At 41.2% G+C, this 22,211-nt stretch overlaps 1 protein-coding gene across 2 annotated transcripts in view; it reads right to left on the reverse strand.

Moving 5' to 3' along the window:
• PYGB (glycogen phosphorylase B) overlaps window positions 1-22,211 on the reverse strand; it is a 61,790-nt gene that overhangs the window by 27,232 nt on the left and 12,347 nt on the right. For both annotated transcript variants that reach the window (XM_035005717.1, XM_035005716.1), the window contains exons 2-3: window positions 20,502-20,603; window positions 1,631-1,709 (exon numbers count right to left, since the gene is read on the reverse strand). In XM_035005717.1, coding sequence (XP_034861608.1) covers window positions 1,631-1,709; window positions 20,502-20,603 — 181 coding nt within the window. The remainder of the gene's footprint in view (window positions 1-1,630; window positions 1,710-20,501; window positions 20,604-22,211) is intronic.

Raw genomic sequence — 22,211 nt, forward strand, 5'->3', positions numbered from 1 at the left:
GGAGAGGGAGAGACAGTATTAAGCAGACTCTTCACTGAGCATGGAGCCAGATGCAGGGCTTGATCCCATGACCCTGAGATCATGACTTGAGCCGAAATCAAGAGTCAGACACTTAACTGACTGAGCCACCTAGGCTCCCCGAAAAAAACCAATGTTTTAAAATAAGATCCAGAAGGCAGCCTTACTAAACTTCTAGATTAACAAGAAAAAAAAGTCCTTAAGGAGACCGAGGGGTCTGGAGCCTTCCTCGAGCTTGGTGAAATGGGTGCTGTTTTACCGACTGGGAAGATGGCTACGACCAGGAGAATGCTACTGAGGGTGAAGGGGGCTGCAGGGGGCTACGCCCTAGGGGCTTATAGCACACAGGGGCTGCGTGCTGCCCGCCAGAGGGGCACCATGATTCCTTCTGTGGGGGAAGTAAGGTTCAGCTTCCTGTGTGGGATGATCTCATGGCATAAACTAAAGGAGAGCATTTGAGAGCAGGTGTAGGGGATGCACCGGCTTTCCCCCCGAAGAGGCGGAGGCGGGGCAGGCCTTGCAGCTGTCCCCTTACACAGAGCCAGGTGCTGTTTCATGTGGGAGAATCATATGCTGCTTTTGTAGTTACTGAAGAATTTAACTTCAGATTGGAAAACAGAAACACATGCACATACTCGGATAAATTTTAAGGGGTTTGATTCCTTTACAAAATGACAACTCTCAAAAGGGGCAACAATGCAAAGTGGTAGGGGCCTGAACCCACCGCCCGTGCCCCCCACACCAGGGCAACATAAAACTTGACTCAACTCTGTTCCAGAAACACTGTGCCCCAGAGCCTTGAAGCACAGAGCAAAATCGAATTTCACGGTGACAGTGATTTCCACTTCTAAGTTCTTGGTTTTTTAAGTTTATTTATTTAGTAATCTCTATACCCAATGTGGGGCTTGAACTCATGACCCTGAGATCAAGAGCCACATGTTCTTCCAACCGAGCCCACCAGGCACCCCTCCACTTCCAAGTCCTTCACTCAGCTCCCTTTGCCCTGAAAGGCTAGCAAAAATAACTCAAACAGGAAAAACAAAACAAAACTGGACATGCTCTCAAACAGAATGGCCCAAGGGAGCAATATCCCAAAAGGAATGACTCTGCTATTTTGGGGCAATCTGTTTACTACAGTAAAGCAGGAATGGATTGCCAGTGGGGCTGCATTCATAAATTGTGTGTGTGTGTGCACATGCACATGTGTATGTACCTGGGTTTATGTGTGTGCAGATGTATGCATGCACAGATGTATTTGTGTGTGTGCGTGCATGTATGTGTGCTGCCTATGTGCATGCATGTGTGTGTCTATCCATCTTTCTCCCAGTTACTGTCTGTGGAAAGTGGTCAGTATATTGGAAACCACCCCCCAGCGCCAGCTACCGAACACCAGCAAGCCTGGTCTTCATGATAATTAGGAAGTATCCTTGTGTGAAGGGAAACATAATGTTTTGCATTTTATTCCACTTGGATGACACTCTCCCATCCACTAAGGTCAATTTACACCGACAAACCGCTGTTGGGAGCACAGGTGACCTCACCCTCACCAGGTGATCAGCAACCAGAGCACCATATCAGGAGAGACCATGCCCTAGTCATACGGCGGGGTTACCTGCCAGCCTCCCCAAGCCTCCATTCCCGAGGCCAGCGTCCTCTTCTATTTCCTCCAGTTCTTCCAAGTCCAACCCCAACTGTGAATAAAAACAGAGGTAACACTTCAATATTAATATCTTCGCACGCAACAGGTGGAAAGATATTAAGTCTTGTCAGTTTATATCAAAGGTTAGAGTCGGCTTTTAGACTTGAAAATCTGATATTAAAATCTGGCATTTAATCAATGCACGATGATGAAATTTCCAGGTATTTCAAAAGCTGCCAAACTACGGAGGCGCCTGGGTGGCTCAGTCGTTGGGTGTCTGCCTTCGGCTCGGGTTATGATCCCACGGTCCTGGGATTGAGCCCCACGTCGGGCTCCCTGCTTGGTGGGCAGCCTGCTTCTCCCTCTCCCACTCCCCCTGCTTGTGCTCCCTCTATCACTGTGTCTCTCTCTGTCAAATGTATGGATGAAATCTTTCAAAAAAAAAAAAAAAAAGCTGCCAAACTACGTAAGAATTAATAATCAAAATGAAGCTTGGTTTAACAGCCAAAGATATTTATTGCCAGGTTACTAACCTACATATAGTGAACAGATTATAACATGTATCCTAAAAATGAAACCAGTGGTTTCAGTAATTCTCTAATTTCATATGGTCTCATGAAATTTATGTGACTTGTTTACTAATTATTTAACTGGCTGTATTTATTTATTTATTTATTTATTTATTTATTTATTTATTTAAAGATTTTATTTATTTATTTGACAGAGAGACACAGCGATAGAGGGAACACCAGCAGGGGGAGGGGGAGAAGGAGAAGCAGGCTCCCCGCCGAGCAGGGAGCCCGATGCAGGACTCGATCCCGGGACTCCAGGATCATGACCTGAGCCGAAGGCAGTCGCTTAACCAACTGAGCCACCCAGGCGCCCCTAACTGGCTGTATTTATTATTTGCCTCTCTGAAGTGGCCTCTTCTCTATGCTTAGCTGTGGAGAATCTGTTCTGCCAGGCTTTTAGCATATTCACAAAGTTGTGCAACCACCACTAATTCCAGTACTTCACCGCACACACAGGTCAGTTTCTCGGTTTTCACACTGATGTGGGAGTCAGCGAGGGGTATCGGTACGATGTGAGCTTGGGGTCCTTCTGCTCTGCCATCTTCCCTGGGACTCGGATGTGACATCTTTTTAAACTAAAACCTAAAAGCATCTTTCCTGTGGCATCCCAACTGCATTCAAGCAATCTAGTGAAATGTTAAAAATCAGAAAGAAAGCAACAAAGTACCAACTTCTTCACCTGACTGGAAACCATCCCACAATGGTTTAGATGGATAACTGTTGCAGTAATCTGACTTCAGTGTGTTAAACTTCACAAACGGCTCACACTAATTATCTTGATGAGTGTGTTTTAAACTTTTTGGCTTTAGGAGGACTTCAAGAGCTATTCTTTAATGGAATTATATCTATCAGTATTTATCAAGTTAGAAACTTAAATTAATGTTTTTAAAGTATATATGAATTCATTTTAAACTAATAAATCCATTAATATTAACATAAACAACACAATTTAATGAGTTTTTAAAACAAATTTACTGAGAAGAGTAGCAGTGTTTTACATTTTTACGAATCTCTTTAATAAATTTTCTGCTTTAGCATTCAATCTGTTGAGATATCACACATCATATAGCCCCTGAAAAACTTCACCACATAGTCATGATAGAATAAAAATAAATAGATCTGACCTAGTAGACCACTTAAAAAGGTCTCAGAGGCCCCAGGGATCTCTGGACCACACTTCGAGAATCTGATAAATTACGAAGGGTAAAAGCAAACTTGTGGAAAAATAAAAACATCAAGGTCATAAAAAGATGGTTTAGTGTCTATTAAGTAAATTGAATGGTATTAACACAAACAGTAATCTGATTCAGAGTAGTATTTCAAAATATTGACTTAACTCCCATAGCAATTTCAAGGAGCATGTTCCACCAAAAATATTTTGGGTATGTGGGGGAGGCAGGATTTACCCAGTAATACACCCCAGCTCCAAGTTAAGAAACATGTTTAACTACATTTTCCAAATTTATCTGACTGTGGAACCTCTTATTCATGAAACATTTACTAAAGTCAAAGACCAGCACACTACATAAAGGCAGGCTAAGAGCAGATGTTTTGTTCTTTTCTCTTTTTACCTTGAATGTTGTAGGCACACTTCAGCCTAGGAAGGCAAATTTTGCCATGAGCTTGAGAGTATTCAAAAGAGGCACAAAATAGCTAACTGACAGAAAGTCGAAAATCTTGCTAAAGTGGGCTTCTGAACTGAAGACAGAAAAAGAGCACGATAGAGCACCCTTAACCTGTTTTCTCTTTATTGAGATATAATTCACATCCCATATAAAATTCACCTTTTAAAGCGAACAATTCAATGGTTTTAGCATATTCACAAAGTTGTGCAACCACCACTAATTCCAGTACTTCACCACACACACACAAAAATAAACCCCATACTCACTGGCAATCATTCCCAGTTTCCCTATTCCCTCAGACCTTGGCAATCCCTCTTCTACTTTCCGTCACTACAGATGTGCCTATTCTCGTCATTTCACATAAATGGAAACATACAAACATAAGGCCTTTTGTATCTGGCTTTTCAATTAGAATAATGTTTTCAGGGTTGATCCATGTTGGCGCACACATCAGTACTGCTTATCACTGCATAGCTTTCCATTGTATGACCACTCCACATTTTGTTTATCCATTTATCAGCTGAGGGATATTTAGGCTTGTTCCACTTTTGGGCTATTGTGAATAATGCTGCTATGAACATTCATGTACAATTTTATGTGTGGACATATGTTTTCATTTTTCCTGGAACTAAACCTTGGAGTGAAACTGCTGGTTTACACGGTAATTCTATGCTTAACTTTTTGAGTAAATGCTGAACTATTTTCCAAAGTGTGTCCACCATTTTACTTCCTCCCAGCAGTATATGAGGATTCTAATTTCTCCACATCCTAGCCAACACTTGTTCTCTGTCTTTACAATTATAGCCACTCAAATGGGTGTGAAGCAGTAGCTCATGGTTGTGATTTGCATTCTCTGATGACTAATGATGCTGAGTACCCTTTCACATGCTTTTTGACCATTTGTATACCTTCTTTGGAAAATGTCAATTCAAGTGCTTTGCCCATATTTAAACTAGGCTGTCTTTTTGTTGTTGAGTTGTAAGAGTTCTTTTTTAAAAAAAAAGATTTTATTTATTTATTTATTTGAGAGAGAGAGAGAGAGAGAGAGAGAGAGCAGGAGAGCACAAGCAGGGGGAAGTGGCAGAGGGAGAGGGAGAAGCAGGCTCCTCGCTGAGCAGGGAACCCGATGTGGGACTAGAGCCCAGGACTCTGAGATCATGACCTGAGCTGAAGGCAGACGCTTAACCAACTGAGCCACCCAGGCACCCCTATAAGAGTTCTTAATATTCTGGATATCAAATCCTGATCAGATTTATTATTTACAAATATTTTCTATTTGTCTTTTCACTTTCTTCATAATATCCTTTGATGCACATAAGTTTTTACTCTTGTCCAATTTATCTATTTTTTCTTTTCTTGCTTATGCTTTTGATGTCATTTTTAAGATAATCTACTGCCAAATCATGAAGAGTTACCCATATATATATTCTTCTAAGAGTTTTATGGTTTTAGCTCTTATATTTAGGTCTTTGATCCATTTTGACTTAATTTTTATATATAGTGTGAGATAGGGATCCAACTTCATTTATTTGCATGTAGACATCCAACTGTTCTAGCACCATTTATCAAAAAAACTATTTTTTCTCTATTGAGTGTTTTGGCACCCTTTTCTTTAAAAAGAAAAAAAGCAATTGACTATATAGGCTACCAAAAGCACAGGTGACAAAAAAAAAAAAAAACTGGACTTCATGAAAATTAAAAACTTTTCCACATCAAAGGACACTATCAACGAAGTGACAAGATAACCCAGGAAAAAGTATTAGCAAATCATGTATCTGGCAAGGGATTAATATGCAGAATAGAGAACTCCTAAAACTCAACAATAGCAACAAAACAAACAGCTCAATTCAGAAATGGGCAAATGACTTAAACTGACGTTTCTCCAGAGAAGATATTTAGATGGCCAGTAAGCACAAGAAAAGATGCTTAACAACACTCATCAGTAGATAAAGAATATTAAAACCACAATGAGATACTATCTCCCTTAGAATGGCTACTATCAAAAAAGAAAGAAAAAGAACAAGTGTTGGTGAGGATGTGGAGAAATTAGAATTCTTGTGCACTACCGGTAGGGAACTAAAATGGTGTCACCATTGTGGGAAACAGTATGAGGTTTCCTCAAAAAGTTAAACAGAATTACCATATGATCCAACAATTCCATTTCTAGGTATATACCAAAAAGAATTCAAAGCAGGGTCTTGAAGAGGTATTTGTACACTCACGTTCATAAAAGTATTATATTCACAGTAGCTAAAAAGCAGAAGCAAATGAAGTGTCTACAGACAGATGAATGGATAAACACAGTGTGGGATATACATACAGTATATACATACATTCATAGAGTCTTACAAAGGAGGAAGGAGATTCGGGGCACCTGGGTGGCTCAGTCATTAAGCATCTGCCTTTGGCTCAGGGCCTGATCCGAGGGTCCTGGGATGGAGCCCCGCATCAGGCTTCTGGCTCCCTGCTCAGCAGCAAGCCTGCTTCTCCCTCTCCACATTCCCCCTGCTTGTGTTCCCTCTCTCACTGTCAAATAAATAAATAAAATCTTTAAAAAAAAAAAAAAAAACGAAAGGAGATTCTGACATATGCTACAACATGGATGAACCTTGAAGATATTAAGCCAGTCAGTCACAAAAAGACAAACATTGCATGATTTCACTTATATGAGGTACCTAGAATATCAAATTCAGAAAGACAGAAAGTAGAATGGTAGCTGTCACGAGCTTGAGGGAGGGGCTTGAGCGAGGGGAGAATGGGGAGTTAGTGTTTAATGGATATAGAGGCTCAGTTTTGCAAGATGGAAAGGGTTTTAGAGATGGATGGTGGGGAGTATGGTACAATATGAATGCAATTTCTGTTATGTTTATTTTACCACAATTTTGAAAAACTAGGGGAAAAATCAACTGACTCTAAATGTGAGGGTTTATTTCTGGAATCTCAATTCCATTCCATTGTTCTATATGTTTATCGTTATGCCAATACCACACTGTCTTGATGACTATAGCTTCATAGTGAGTTTTAAAATTGGGAAGTGTGAGTCCTTCAACTTTGTTCTTCTTTTTCAAGTATGTTTTAATGATTTCTGATCTGTTGCATTTCATCTGGATTTTAGGATCAGTTCATCAATCCCTGCAAAGAAGACAAATGGAATTCTAGTGGGAACTGCAATAACTCTGTAGACAGATTTGGGGAGTTTTGCCATCTTAAGTCTTCTAAGACATGGATGGACATGTAATGTCATTTCATTTTTAGGTCTTCTTTAATTTCTTTCAACAATGTTTTATAGTTTTCAGGATGTAAGTCTACATCTCTTTTGGAAATTAATTCCTAAGAATTTTATTCTTTTTGATTCTATTTTAAGTGGAATTGTTTTCTTTTTTTTTAAAGATTTTATTTATTTGACAGAGAGAGACACAGCGAGAGAGGGAACACAAGCAGGGGGAATGGGAGAAGGAGAAGCAGGCTCCCCGCAGAGCAGGGAGTCCGATGCGGGACTCAATCCCAGGACCCTGGGATCATGACCTGAGCCGAAGGCAGTCGCTTAACCAACATATAGCTTAACCAACTGAGCCACTCAGGCACCCGTGGAATTGTTTTCTTAATTTCTTAATTTCATTTTTGGACTGTTCATTGCAGTTATATAAAAATTCAGTTGATTTCTGTATATTGATCTTACATCCTGCAACGCTGCTGTACTCATTCATTTGTACTAATATATTTTTATTGGTTTCCATAAGATTTTCTAGATCATGTCAGCTGCACATAGAGATAGCTTTCCTTCTTCCTTTCCAATCTGGATGCTTGTTATTTCATTTTCTTGCCTAAATACCCCAGCTAAAACCATCAGTATGATGTTGAGTAGAATTGGTGAGAGCAAAATCCTTGGGACAAAGTAGCAGGTTAAATACCAGTTAAATACCAGATGGCTCAGTCACTTAAGCAGCTGCCTTTGGCTCAGGTCATGATCCTGGGGTCCTGGGATCGAGTCCTACGTCAGGCTCCCTGTTCAGTGGGGAGTCTGCTTCTCTCTCTACCCCTCCCCCCCTGCTTGTGATCTCTCTCTCTCTTTCTCTCTCAAATAAATAAAATCTTAAAAAAAAAAAAATACCAGCGAGGGACACCAGTCAAATAGAGACTGTAGGACACTCTACAGGACAAACTTAGTTTCAACAAATAAACTGCAAGGCAGAAAAGTAAAAAAGAGGAGAAGTTTACAGATTAAGAGACACTTAACAAACATATCAACCAAGTGCAAATAAGTTTCTGAATAGACTGTTAAAAAATTATAAGGCAGGGGCGCCTGGGTGGCTCAGTTGGTTAAGCGACTGCCTTCGGCTCAGGTCATGACCCTGGAGTCCCTGGATCGAGTCCCGCATCGGGCTCCCTGCTCTGCGGGGAGCCTGCTTCTCCCTCTAACCCTACCCCCTCTCATGTACTCTCTCTCTCTCATTCTCGCTCTCTCAAATAAATCAATCTTAAAAAAAAAAAAAAAGGAACTTGCCTGGATCAATCCTTTAAAAAAAAAAAAATTATAAGGCAATCAAGTTTGTCAACTGCCTGAAAATTATTGTCAATATCTTAGCGGTCAGAACGGTATGACCCTATCTTTAGAGATACCTGTTGAAACAGCAACAAGTGAAATATGCTATTTGATATTAGCTTAAATAATCTGGGAGTAGCATGGGTGTGAGGGAAACAAGAGAGGTCATGAGTGGGGCTTGAAGATAGGTGGAGGCTGGTGATGGGTATATGGAAGGAGTTCATCATAGCAGTCACTCCATTTTGTACATAATTTAAACTTTCCATGATAAAAAAAAAAATACTTAAATGCACCCATGATTGCTCAGTCAGGAGGGAGCTGCTTCTAATTAAAGTTCCAGTTTTTAGTGTAACCTGCTCCCCAGAACTACTTTCCAGCCCTGTACAATAGTAGTAGCATGTTTCACTTTTCACACTACATTATAAATGCGGGGACCTGGGGGAGGAGGCCCATCTAAGCCCTACATCATCATTTGGTTCCCACTCAAAACATCTGGCACTCCATCTAATGACTAGAAGGGCCCAGCAACTGTGTACTTGGAGACATTAAAGTTTTGATCATCAGAAAACCTTTCAAATACAAGATTAATAAAAAGCTTAACAGTGAGTGAAGTATCACACTTTTAAAAAAAATGCACATATAAAAGGATATGTACTACCCTGCATTTTCTAAGTTTCTATAATTAACACATTGTGTAATAAAAATTATAAACAGATATGGCATATTTATGGTATAAACATTCCCTAAAATCTTTACTATCTGTAAGAATTATATAAAGAGAAAATGTTTCAAAAAATAAAACACTTCCTATAGCAATAAATTCCACTGAAGATCTAGAATTTACATGTTCTGTGGTGCTTACAGATGCATTCTGAGATTCATATTCAGTAAACATTCAAATGATAAATCACGTACCAGGATAATGTCTATCTTTTTAGATAATTTTTAAATTCTAATTCCAGTATAGTTAACACACAGCATTATATTAGTTTCAGTGTACAATATAGTGATTCAACAATTAAATACATCGCCCAGTGCTCATCACGAGTGCACTCCTTAATCCCGATCACCTAGCTCACCCATCCCCCATCCCTCCCCTCTGTTAACCATCAGTTTGTTCTCTATAGTCAAGAGTCTTTTTCTTGGTTTCTCTCTTTCTTTCTTTTTTTTTCTTCCCTGCCTGGTGACATGCTGTCTCATCTTTAATGATAGACAAGAGGACCCAGCTAAACAATATCTAAATTCTTTTTTTTTCTTTTTAAGGGAAAGAATAAAGTTTTTTTTCATTTTTTTATTCTTATGTTAATCCCCATACATTACATCATTAGTTTTAGATGAAGTGTTCCATGATTCATTGTTTGTGCATAACACCCAGTGCTCCATGCAGAATGTGCCCTCCTCGATACCCACCACCAGGCTAACCCATCCTCCCACCCTCCTCCCCTCTAGAACCCTCAGTTTGTTTTTCAGAGTCCATCGTCTCTCATGGTTCGTCTACCCCTCCGATTTCCCCCGCTTCATTCTTCCCCTCCCGCTACCTTCTTGTTCTTCTTTTTTTCTTAACACATATTGCATTATTTCAGAGGTACAGATCTGAGATTCAACAGTCTTGCACAATTCACAGCGCTTACCAGAACACATACCCTCCCCAGTGTCTATCACCCAGTCACCCCATCCCTCCCACCCCACCCCCCACTCCAGCAACCCTGTTTGTTTCCTGCAATTAAGAATTCCTCATATCAGTGAGATCATATGATACATGTCTTCTGTTTGACTTATTTCACTCAACATAATACCCTCTAGTTCCATCCATGTCGTTGTAAATGGCAAGATCTCATTCCTTTTGACGGCTGCATAATATTCCATTGTATAATATTTACCCAGTAGTGCAATTGCTGGATCATATGGTAGCTCTATTTTCAACTTTTTGAGGAACCTCCATACTGTTTTCCAGAGTGGCTGCACCAGCTTGCATTCCCACCAACAGTATAGGAGGGTTCCCCTTTCTCCGCATCCCCGCCAACATCTGTCGTTTCCTGACTTGTTAATTTTAGCCATTCTGACTGGTGTGAGGTGGTATCTCATTGAGGTTTTGATTTGGATTTCCCTGATACCGAGCGATGTTGAGCACTTTTTCATGTGTCTCCTGGGCATTTGGATATCTTCTTTGGAAAAATGTCTGTTCATGTCTTCTGCCCATTTCTTGATTGGATTCTTTGTTCTTTGGGTGTTGAGTTTGATGAGTTCTTTATAGATTTTGGATACTAGCCCTTTATCTGATATGTCATTTGCAAATATCTTCTCCCATTCTGTCGGTTGTCTTTTGGTTTTGTTGACTGTTTCCTTTGCTGTGCAAAAGCCTTTTATCTTGATGAAGTCCCAATAGTTCATTTTTGCCCTTGCTTCCCTTGCCTTTGGCGATGTTTCTAGGAAGAAGTTGCTTCGGCTGAGGTCAAAGAGGTTGCTGCCTGTGTTCTCCTTTAGGATGTTGATGGACTCCTGTCTCACATTGAGGTCTTTCAACCATTTGGAGTCTATTTTTGTGTGTGGTGTAAGGAAATGGTCCAGTTTCATTCTTCTGCATGTGGCTATCCAATTTTCCCAACACCATTTGTTGAAGAGACTTTTTTCCATTGGACATTCTTTCCTGCTTTGTCAAAGATGAGTTGACCATAGAGTTGAGGGTCCATTTCTGGGCTCTCTATTCTGTTCCATTGATCTATGTGTCTGTTTTTGTGCCAGTACCATGCTGTCTTGATGATGACAGCTTTGTAATAGAGCTGGAAGTCCAGAATTGTGATGCCGCCGGCTTTGCTTTTCTTTTTCAACATTCCTCTGGCTATGCGGGGTCTTTTCTGGGTCCATACAAATTTTAGGATGATTTGTTCCATTTCTTTGAAAAAAGTGGATGGTATTTTGATGGGGATTGCATTGAATGTGTAGATTGCTCTAGGTAGCATTGACATCTTCACAATATTTGTTCTTCCAATCCATGAGCATGGAACGTTTTTCCATTTCTTTGTGTCTTCCTCAATTTCTTTCATGAGTATTTTATAGTTTTCTGAGTCCAGATCCTTTGCCTCTTTGGTTAGATTTATTCCTAGGTATCTTATGGTTTTGGGTGCAGTTGTAAATGGGATCGACTCCTTAATTTCTTTCTTCTGTCTTGTTGTTGGTGTATAGGAATGCCACTGACTTCTGTGCATTGATTTTATATCCTGCCACTTGACTGAATTCCTGTATGAGTTCTAGCAGTTTTGGGGTGGAGTCTTCGGGGTTTTCCACATCAAGTATCATATCATCTGCAAACAGTGAGAGTTTGACTTCTTCTTTGCCGATTTGGATGCCTTTGATTTCTTTTTGTTGTCTGATTGCTGTGGCTACGACTTCCAATACTATGTTGAATAGCAGTGGTGATAGTGGACATCCGTGCCATGTTCCTGACCTTAGGGGGAAAGCTCTCAGTTTTTCCCCATTGAGAATGATATTCGCTGTAGGTTTTTCATAGATGGCTTTTATGATATTGAGGTATGTACCCTCTATGCCTATACTCTGAAGAGTTTTGATCAAGAAAGGATGCTGTACTTTGTCAAAAGCTTTTTCTGCATCTATTGAGAGGATCATATGATTCTTGTTCTTTCTTTTGTTAATGTATTGTATCACATTGATGGATTTGTGGATGTTGAACCAACCTTGCAGCCCAGGGATAAATCCCACTTGGTTGTGGAGAATAATCCTTTTAATGTACTGTTGGATCCTATTGGCTAATATTTTGGTGAGAATTTTTGCATCCATGTTCATCAGGGATATTGGTCTGTAATTCTCCTTTTTGATGGGGTCTTTGTCTGGTTTTGGGATCAAGGTAATGCTGGCCTCATAAAATGAGTTTGGAGTTTTCCTTCCATTTCTATATTTTGGAACAGTTTCAGAAGAATGGGTATTAATTCTTGAAATGTTTGGTAGAATTCCCCTGGGAAGCCATCTGACCCTGGGCTTTTGTTTGTTGGGAGATTTTTGATGACTGCTTCAATGTCCTTAGTGGTTATAGGTCTGTTCAGGTTTTCTATTGCTTCCTGGTTCAGTTTTGGTAGTGGATACATCTCTAGGAATGCATCCATTTCTTCCAGGTTATCTAATTTGCTGGCATAGAGTTGCTCATAATATGTTCTTATAATTGTTTGTATTTCTTTGGTGTTGGTTGTGATCTCTCCTCTTTCATTCATGATTTTGTTGATTTGGGTCATTTCTCTTTTCTTTTTGATAAGTCTGGCCAGGGGTTTATCAATCTTGTTCATTCTTTCAAAGAACCAGCTCCTAGTTTCGTTGATCTGTTCTACTGTTCTTTTAGTTTCTGTTTCATTGATTTCTGCTCTGATCTTTATGATTTCTCTTCTGCTGCTGGGTTTAGGCTTTATTTGCTGTTCTTTCTCCAGCTCCTTTAGGTGTAGGGTTAGGTTGTGTACTTGAGACCTTTCTTGTTTCTTGAGAAAGGCTTGTATTGCTATATACTTTCCTCTTAGGACTGCCTTTGCTGCATCCCAAAGATTTGGAACAGTTGTGTTTTCATTTTCATTGGTTTCCATGTATTTTTTTAATTCTTCTTTAATTTCCTGGTTGACCCATTCATTCTTCAGTAGGATGCTCTTTAGCCTCCATGTATTTGAGTTCTTTCCGACTTTCCTCTTGTGACTGAATTCTAGTTTCAAAGCATTGTGGTCTGAAAATAGGCAGAGAATGATCCCAATCTTTTGGTACCGGTTGAGACCTGATTTGTGACCTAGGATGTGATCTATTCTGGAGAATGTTCCATGGGCACTAGAGAAGAATGTGTATTCCGTTGCTTTGGGATGGAATGTTCTGAATAGGTCTGTGAAGTCCATTTGGTTCAGTGTGTCATTTAGTCTTTATTTCCTTGTTGATCTTTTGCTTAGACGATCTGTCCATTTCAGTAAGGGGGGTGTTAAAGTCCCCCACTATTATTGTATTGTTGTCAATGTGTTTCTTTGCTTTTGTTATTAATTGCCTTATATAACTGGCTGCTCCCATGTTAGGGGCATAGATATTTACAATTGCTAGATCTTCTTGTTGGATAGATCCTTTAAGTAGGATATAGTGTCCTTCTTCATCTCTTATTACAGTCTTTGGTTTAAAATCTAATTTGTCTGATATAAGGATTGCCACCCCAGCTTTCTTTTGGTGTCCATTAGCATGGTAAATGGTTTTCCACCCCCTTACTTTTAATCTGGGGGTGTCTTTGCTTCTAAAAGGAGTCTCTTGCAGACAGCATATCGATGGGTCTTGTTTTTTAATCCAGTCTGATAGCCTGTGTCTTTTGATTGGTGCATTTAGCCCATTTACATTCAGGGTAACTATTGAAAGATAGGAATTTAGTGCCATTGTATTGCCTGTAAGGTGACTGTTACCGTATATTGTCTGTGTTCCTTTCTGGTCTATCTTGCTTTTAGCCTCTCTCTTTGCTTAGAGGACCCCTTTCAAAATTTCCTGTAGGGATGGTTTTGTGTTTGCAAATTCCTTTAGTTTTTGTTTGTCCTGGAAGCTTTTTATCTCTCCTTCAATTTTCAATGACAGCCTAGCTGGATATAGGTATTTGTCTTTCCCTGCCAGACTTATTTTACTTAGCATTATACTCTCTAGCTTCACCTATGTTGTTGCAAAAGGCAAGATTAGATTCTTACTTATGGCTGAGTAATATTCTATTGTATATATGTACCACCTCTTCTTCATCCATTTATATATCAATGGACACTAGGGTTGCTTCCATAATTTGGTTATTGTAAATAATGCTGCTATAAACATAGGGGTGCATGTATCCCTTTGAATTAGTGGTTTTGTATTTTTCTGAGTAAATACCCAATAGCGTGATTACTGGATTGTAGCGTAGTTCTATTTTTAATTTTTTGAGGAATCTCCATACTGTTTTCCAGGGTGGCTGTACCAATTTGCATTCCCACCAACAGTGCAAGAGGGTTCCTTTTTCTTCACATCCTCACCAACACTTGTTTCTTGTGTTTTTGATTTTAGTCATCCTGACAGGTATGAGTTTTGATTTGCATATCCCTGATGATGAATAATGTTGGGCATCTTTTCATGTGTCTGTTGGCCATCTGAATGTCTTCTTTGGAGAAGTGTCTGTTCATTTCTTCTGTGCATTTTAAAAATTGGATTGTTTTTTGGGTGTTGAACTGTATAAGTTCTTTATATTAATTTTCGATACTAACCCTTTATTGGATATGTCATTTGCAAATGTCTTCTCCCATTCTTTAGGTTGCCTTTTGGTTTTGTGATTGTTTCCTTTTCTCTGCAAAAGCTTTTTATTCTGATGTAATCCCAATAGTTTATTTTTGCTTTTATTTCCCTAGCCTCAGGAAACATATTTAGAAAAATGTTCCTATGAAAAAAAAAAAAAGAAAAAGAAAAATGTTGCTATGGCTAATGTCAAAAACCTTAGTATTTGGTTGAGGTTTTTTGCATCCATATTCATCAGGGATACTGGCCTGTAGTTCTCTTTTTATGTGTATCTTTATCTGGTTTTGGAATCAGGGTAACGCTGGCCTCATAGAATGAATTTGTAAGTTTTCCTTCCTTTTCTATTTTTGGAATAGTTTGAGAAAAATGAGTACTAATTCTTCCTTAAATGTTGGGTAGAATTCACTTGTGAAGCTGTCTGGTCCTGGACTTTTGTTTGTTGGAAGTTTTTTGATTACTGATTTGATTTCTAAAGAAATCAAATTTTCTATTTCTTCCTGCTTCACTTTTGGTGGGTTATATGTTTCCAGGAATTTATCTATTTCTTCTGGGCTGTCCAATTTGTTGTCATATAGCTTTTAATAATACTCTTATGATTATTTGTATTTCTGTGGTGTCAGTTATTTCCCCTTTTTCATTTGTAATTTTATTTATTTGAGTCCTTTCTCTTTGTTTCTTGATGAGTCTGGCTAGAGGTTTATCAACTTTCTTGATGTTTTCAAATAATGAGCTCCTACTTTCATTTAACTGCTCTGTTTTTTTAATTTTTTTTGGCTTCTATATCATTTTTTTCTGCTCTCATCTTTGTTATTTCCTACCTTCTGCTGGTTTGGGGTTTTATTTGTTCTTTTTCTAGCTCCTTTAGGTGCAAGGTTAGGATGTTTATTTGAGACTTTTCTTGCTTCTTGAGGTAGTGTTGTGGTAAAGATGCATGTTGTTGACTTTGATCCTTCTGAATTTGTTGAGACTTGTTTTATGGCCTAATTAGTATGTGATCTATTCTGGAGAATGTTTCATGTGCACCTGAAAAGAATGTGTATTCTGCTGTTTTAGGATGGAATGTTCTAAATATATCTGTTAAATCCACCTGGTCCAATGTGTCACATTCAAAGCCACAGTTTTGGGTGCCTGGGTGGCTCAATAAGTTAAGCATCTGCCTTCGGCTCAGGTCATGATCTCAGGGTCCTGGGATCAAATCCCACATTGGGCTCCCTGCTCAGCGGGGAGCCTGCTTCTCCCTCTCCCTCTGCCCCTCCTACCCCCTCGTGCTCTCTTTCTTGCTATTCTTTCTCAAATAAGTAAATAAAATCTTTCTTTAAAAAAAAGCCACGGTTTCCTCATTGAATTTGTTTGGATGACCTATCCATCAATAAGAGGGGTGTTATGTTCCCTACTATTATTGTATTATTATTGAATAGTTCCTTTGTGTTTGTTATAACAGTTTCATGTATTTGGGTGCTCCTGTGTTGGGTGCATAAATATTTACAATGGTTGTATCTTCTTGTTGGATTGTCCCCTTTATTATTATATATTGTCTTTCTTTGTCTCTTGTTACAGTCTTTATTTTGAAATCTATTTTGTCTGAGAGAAGTATTGCATCTCCAGCTTTCTTCTGACATCCATTTGCATAATAAATGTTTCTCCATCCCCTTGTTTTCAATCTGCAGGTGTCTTTAAGGTTTGAAATGAGTCTCTTGTAGACAGCATATACTTGGGTCTTGTTTTTTTATTCATTCTGATACCCTGTATCTTTTTTAAAAAGTTTATTTAAGTTAAGTCTACACCCAACATGGGGCTCGAACTCACAACTCTGAGATGAAGAGTTGCATGCTCTTCTGACTGAGCCACTGGAACGTTTAGGCCATTTACATTCAAAGAGATTACTGATAGTTATGTATTTATTGCCATTTTATTACTTATTTTGTGGTTGTTTCTGAAGTTTTTCTTTCTTCTCTTTCTTTCATGGTTTGCTGGTTTTCTTTAGTGATATATTTGGATTTCTCTCTCTTTATTCTTTCCATATTTGTTAGTGGTTTTTGATTTGTGGTTACTATTAGATTTTTTTTTTTTTTTTTTAAGATTTTATTTACTTGGGGTACCTGGGTGGCTCAGTCCTTAAGCGTTTGCCTTCGGCTCAGGTCATGATCCCGGGGTCCTAGATTCGAGCCCCGTATCGGGCTCCCTGCTGGGTGGGAAGCCTGCTTCTCCCTCTCTCTCTCCCACTCCCCCTGCTTGTGTTCCCTCTCTTGCTGTGTCTCTCTCTGTCAAATAAATAAAATCTTAAAAAAAAAAAAGAATTTACTTATTTGACAAAGAGAGAGCGAGTACAAACAGGGGGAGCTGGAGAGGGAGAAGCAGGCTCCCTGCTGAGCAGGGAGCCCGATGCGGGGCTCGAACCCAGGACCCCAGGATCAGGACCTGAGCAAAAGGCAGATGCTTAACCGACTGAGCCACCCACGTGCCCCCTATTAGGTTTTTATATAACATCTTCTGCATATATGTCTATATTAAGTTGGTGGTTGTTTAAGTTTGGACCAACTCTTTACTCCTCTTCTCCATATGTTTTAGGTATATGGTATCATATTTCACATCCTTTTATTTTGTGAGTTCCTTGACTGATTTTTTACTGAAATGTTCTTTTTACTGCTTTGTGTTTCCTACTTTCATAGTGTCATTTCTGGTCTTCCCCTTCCACTCAAAGTGCCCCCTTAATATTTCTCGCAGGGCTGGTTTAGTGGTCATGAACTCATTTTTTGTCTGGGAAACTTTTAATCTCTCCTATTTTGAATGACAGCCTTGCTGGATAGACTATTCTTGGCTGAAGATTTTTCCCATTTAGCCCTTTGAATATATCATGCCATTCCCTTCTAGCTTGAAAAGTTTCTACTGAAAAGTCTGCTGAAGGCCTTATGGGGTTTTTCCTTGTATGTAACTATCTTCTTTTGTCTTGCTGCTTTATTTTTTCTTTATCACTACATTTTGCCATTTTAATTACAATATGTCTTAGTGGGGATCTGCTTTTGTTGATTCTGTTGGGGGGGGGTTCCCTCTGTGCCTCTTATATCTGTTATGTTTCCTTCCCCAGATTAGGGAAGTTTTCAGTATTATTTCCTCAACTAAATTTTCTGCCCCCTTTTCCCTCTCTTCTGGGATCTATATAATATGTTATGTCTGATGGAGTCAATGATTTCCCTAAGTCTATTCGTGCTTTTCATAATTCTTTTCTCTTTTCTTAAACTTGATTACTTTCCAATACTCTGTGTTCTAAGTCATTAATTCATTCCTCTGCTTCTTCCAGCCTGCTGTTCATTCCATAAAGCATGGTTCTCATTTTGTGTATTGAACCCTTTATGTCTGTTATTTATCTCTGTGTTAATTGTCTCACTGAGGCCTTCCACTCTTTTCTCAAGTTGAGCAAGTATCTTTATGATCATTACTTTAAATTCTCTATCAGGCATGTTACTTTTATCTGTCTTACTTAGATGTCTGGCTGTGGCCTTACCTTGTTCTGTCATGTGGAATAAATTTGTCTTCTCATTTTCTCTAGGTCTCTATGCCTGTTTCTATGTGTTAGGAAAGTCAGTTATGTCTCCTATTCTTGAGGGTAATGGCTTTATGAAGAAGAGATTCTGTAGTGTTCCATGGTGTAGTGTCCCGTGTTCCCCGGGACCTGGCATTTCAGAGAGTGTCTCCAGTGTGTGCTGTGTGCACTCTGCTGTTGTGTCCTGGCCACTTTTCCTTCAGGCCAGTCATTTGCAGAGGCTCTCTTAGTTGTGGGCAGTGTTTAGTCCCTGGCCTGAATGTGGCCAGTTTTGACTAGGTGTGCTCTGGTCTGCTTATGAAATGATACCTGTCTCCACCACTGCTGAAACTGAGGCCCCCACAACAGGAGACATGGGGTGAGCAGGGGTTTGGGCCAGTCTCCTGGCAGAGGGGCTCCAACACCCTGGGACTGAGACAAGCATGACTGGGAGGGGCAATTCCACCGGAGTGGGGGATGGGGTGGGACTTGGTGTAAGTAAGTTACCAAGTGAGTGTCGGCACAGTGCCGGTTCTCCCAGGTGGCCCTGTGCGTATGCTGAGGGGTAGGGGAGAGAAATGGTGCCTGCCAGTTCCTTAGTTCTCAGAGGGGTCTCTGTGAATGCTGCCTCTCTGCAACGTGCTCCGAGATGAGCAAATAACCTCCCCACTGTGTGCCCGAGGTGCTCTTCAGATAGCTGTTTCCACACTGTATGTCTGCAGGCTGTTTGCCTGCCTTTTCTCCAATAGCAGTGCAATGCCCCTGGGTTCTACCCCAGCCAAGCCTGTTGACCTTTAAAACTCCAGGCTTGGGGCGCCTGGGTGGCTCAGTCGTTAAGCGTCTGCCTTCGGTTCAGGTCATAATCCCAGAGTCCTGGGATCGAGCCCCACACTGGGCTCCCTGCTCTGCGGGAAGCCTGCTTCTCCCTCTCCCACTCCCCCTGCTTGTGTTCCCTCTTTCACTGTGTCTCTCTCTGTCAAATAAATAAATAAAATCTTTAATTAATTAATTAATTAATTAATTAAAACTCCAGGCTTTAAGTAAGCCCCACTGGTTGCAGGAAGTCATGAAATTCGGCCCCTCTCACTTTCCAAGTCAATTGCTGTGGGGATTCGTCTTTCCCGTGGGCTCCCCTGTGTGCTAGTCTGTCTCTTGCCCTTCTCTGCAATCATGGCTCCCTCCCCACCACCGCGGCCATGATCCGTTTCTCTCCCAAACCATCCATGTCTCCACATCTCCTACCTTCTTTGATGTAGCCTCTTTTCTCCCTTTAGTTGTAGAATTTGTTCTGTCAGTCTTCAGGTTGACTTCTGGGGTATTTAGGTGTTGACAGGACAAGGCAAGCCTAGGATCCTCCTATTCCATCACCATCTTCCCTTCCAGTCTCTTTTTAGATAATTTAAAGGTTACAATTCCCATTTTGGGAAGTCAAATTTTTTTCCAAATTTTTATTTTGCCAACTGAAACTACCTGCTCCAGCAACTCCTCTCCACTAAGCTGTGGACAGACAGGAGCCCCAGAAATGTGAGGCTGCCTGAGACCCATGTGAGGTCCCTCTCATGCCGCTACCAGTAAGGCCTCCAGAGCGCCTCCCACACCAAAACTGAACAAAAGCAAAAGCAGCAGAAGGTGCTAGGGGAGGGAAGGCTCTGGTGAGGACCCTGCTATGTTCATGCAGGAGGGTGGGAGGGCTGCACATCTATACCCTAAGAATTGTATACTGAGTGTGCAGTGCAGGAGGAAGATGGTGTCCAGGGAGGGGGGTACAGAGACAGAAAACAGACATGATGGATTCCAGTTCTGCTCTAAAACCACAAATGAACTGTGGACGGAATCAGCATCCAAGTGATAAATGTTAATGAAGACCCTTAAGCAAAGACAGTTTTTATTTTGATTGGAGAGAAAAGGCAATTTTATACCTAGAGGGCAAGATAAACACAAGAGGTTGTCTAGGGGTGGAAGAGGGGACTGGAGGTTCAGTAAGGTGACAAGAAATGGGACAGTACCACTTCTGCCCTGTGGTAAATCTGCCCCTAGGGTGGGTATGAGGAGTGCAATGGCCTCTAGAAGCCTTGAAACCTTAGCATCACAATGCAATCCCATGCTCCCACGCTCATGCATTAGCTTCCCATCCAATCCTTATGTTTTCCCCTTGAGAAGGAGTGTCACCCACCAACCCATTCTCCCCCCGTGTAGGACAGACTAGGCCCTAAGTCACGCCTGGGCCCAGACGGCAGCAAATCTCACTGCGGGGCCTGGATTAAAACTTAGTGAGCCACAAGAGGCTACCCAGCAGCCAGGCCCCAGGGCCCCATACCTGATAAATGGCCTCATCACAAGCATTCTGAAGACCCAGGTTCACCATTGTGTTCTGCAGTGTGCGGCCCATGTAGAATTCCAGGGAAAGATAATAGATGCGCTGAGGAGGCAAAAGAAAGCATCTCAGATTTCATATTCCATCCCCGCACACAAGGAAGATTAGGGTGATGAGCAAATTCATAAGAGCACCTCCTTAGGTGTTTCATTTGGGCTACCCACACACCCCCAAATGGGCTCACTCCCTATGCCAAGCTTTGGCCAACCTCAGCTTTCTAAGGGCAGCATTCAGGACCCTTCTACCGCAAAACCTCTGCTCACTGCCCTGCTGGATGTAAGCTGGCCTCCCCCAGATGGCAGGAGGCAGGGCAGTGCAGCGCTGGGGAACAAACCTCCCAGAATGGACAGAGCCAGGTCTGAACTTAGCTTGGCCTCTTCCCCACCACAGGCCCTTGAGTAAATGACCTCTTCACCTCTCTAACACAGGATGAAACAACCCTGTGACGGGGGAATACTCTCAAGTATTAACAGCTTCTGACACCCACGCTAAGTACTCGGTAAACATCACCCAGTCAACACAACTGGATGGATGGATGGATACATCCATTTTCACTGGGCCCAAGTCTGGATAGTGCCTGCTGCCTGACTCAGGGGGACTGGGATATGTGACAGTCCGTGTAAACAAGAAGGAGTACCACCCACATTCACTGGGAGCTGAGTGGGGTTCTAAGCCCTTCCCATGAGTGGTACCAATTACTCCTCACAACCCCCCAGTGGACCATGGGGCAGCAGTGGCTGAGCCACACTCTGGCCCTCAGAGTCTTGCTCTTACACGGGACTCCATGCTGCTTCCTGCCATCAAAAGTAAAGCCTGGGAAAATAAATGGGGAAGAAGGGAGAAATGTTCCTTACAGAAGAATTCCAATGAATGTACGCAGATGGAACGAGTGGGACAGAAAATCACCAGGAGTACAGCACAGTGTAACTGCCGCAGAAAACAGCCACCGCTGAACCCTGAAACCAGCGGGCACAGCTTTACAGACTAAGGGGTATCTGCCAGCCTCCAATGTCTCCCCCAAAGTATTTATCGATTATCATGGTGGTGTTAACAAATGTCCGAAAATTCTGATATCCTTCCCCCCAGCAGGTGGTGCCCAATCCCCTCCCCTGAGGGGGGCTGGATTGGGGTGACTCCCATCTACTAAACAGTCTGGGACGGGAAACCGTAACTTCACAGGGGAGGGACCTGGCTGTGCCACCTTCCTCAGGTGACAAGGATAATACCATCAGTGCCAGGTTATGGTGATACGCTGTGATGAGAAGGTACTCTGTGGTATTCTTTCCAAGCCCCCCACCCAGACTGATCAGGAAAGAGCCTTGGACAGGCCCCCATCTAAGGGTCATTCTTAGAACTGCCTGGCCAGCATTCATCAATTTGCCAAGGTCATGAAAGACAAGGAGAGACCAACAACCATCGCAGATGGGAGGAGATTAAGGAGACATAAAACTAGGGGACCCCGGATGTGATCCAGAGACAAAGATAATATTAGAGGAAAAAGTGGTAAAATCCGAAGAAAGTGCTGAGCCAGTGCCAGCTCATTTTGATAACCGTGCTATGGTCATGCAAGGAGAGAGTGCTACACAGTACTCCACACTATCTTTGTGACCCTCTGCAAATCTACTCTTGCTCCTAAATAAAAAGTTACAAAGC

This window comes from Mirounga leonina, unplaced genomic scaffold (assembly GCF_011800145.1).
Source record: "Mirounga leonina isolate KUSES-001 unplaced genomic scaffold, KU_Mleo_1.0 Mir_150, whole genome shotgun sequence".
In the NCBI taxonomy this organism is placed as follows: domain Eukaryota; kingdom Metazoa; phylum Chordata; class Mammalia; order Carnivora; family Phocidae; genus Mirounga; species Mirounga leonina.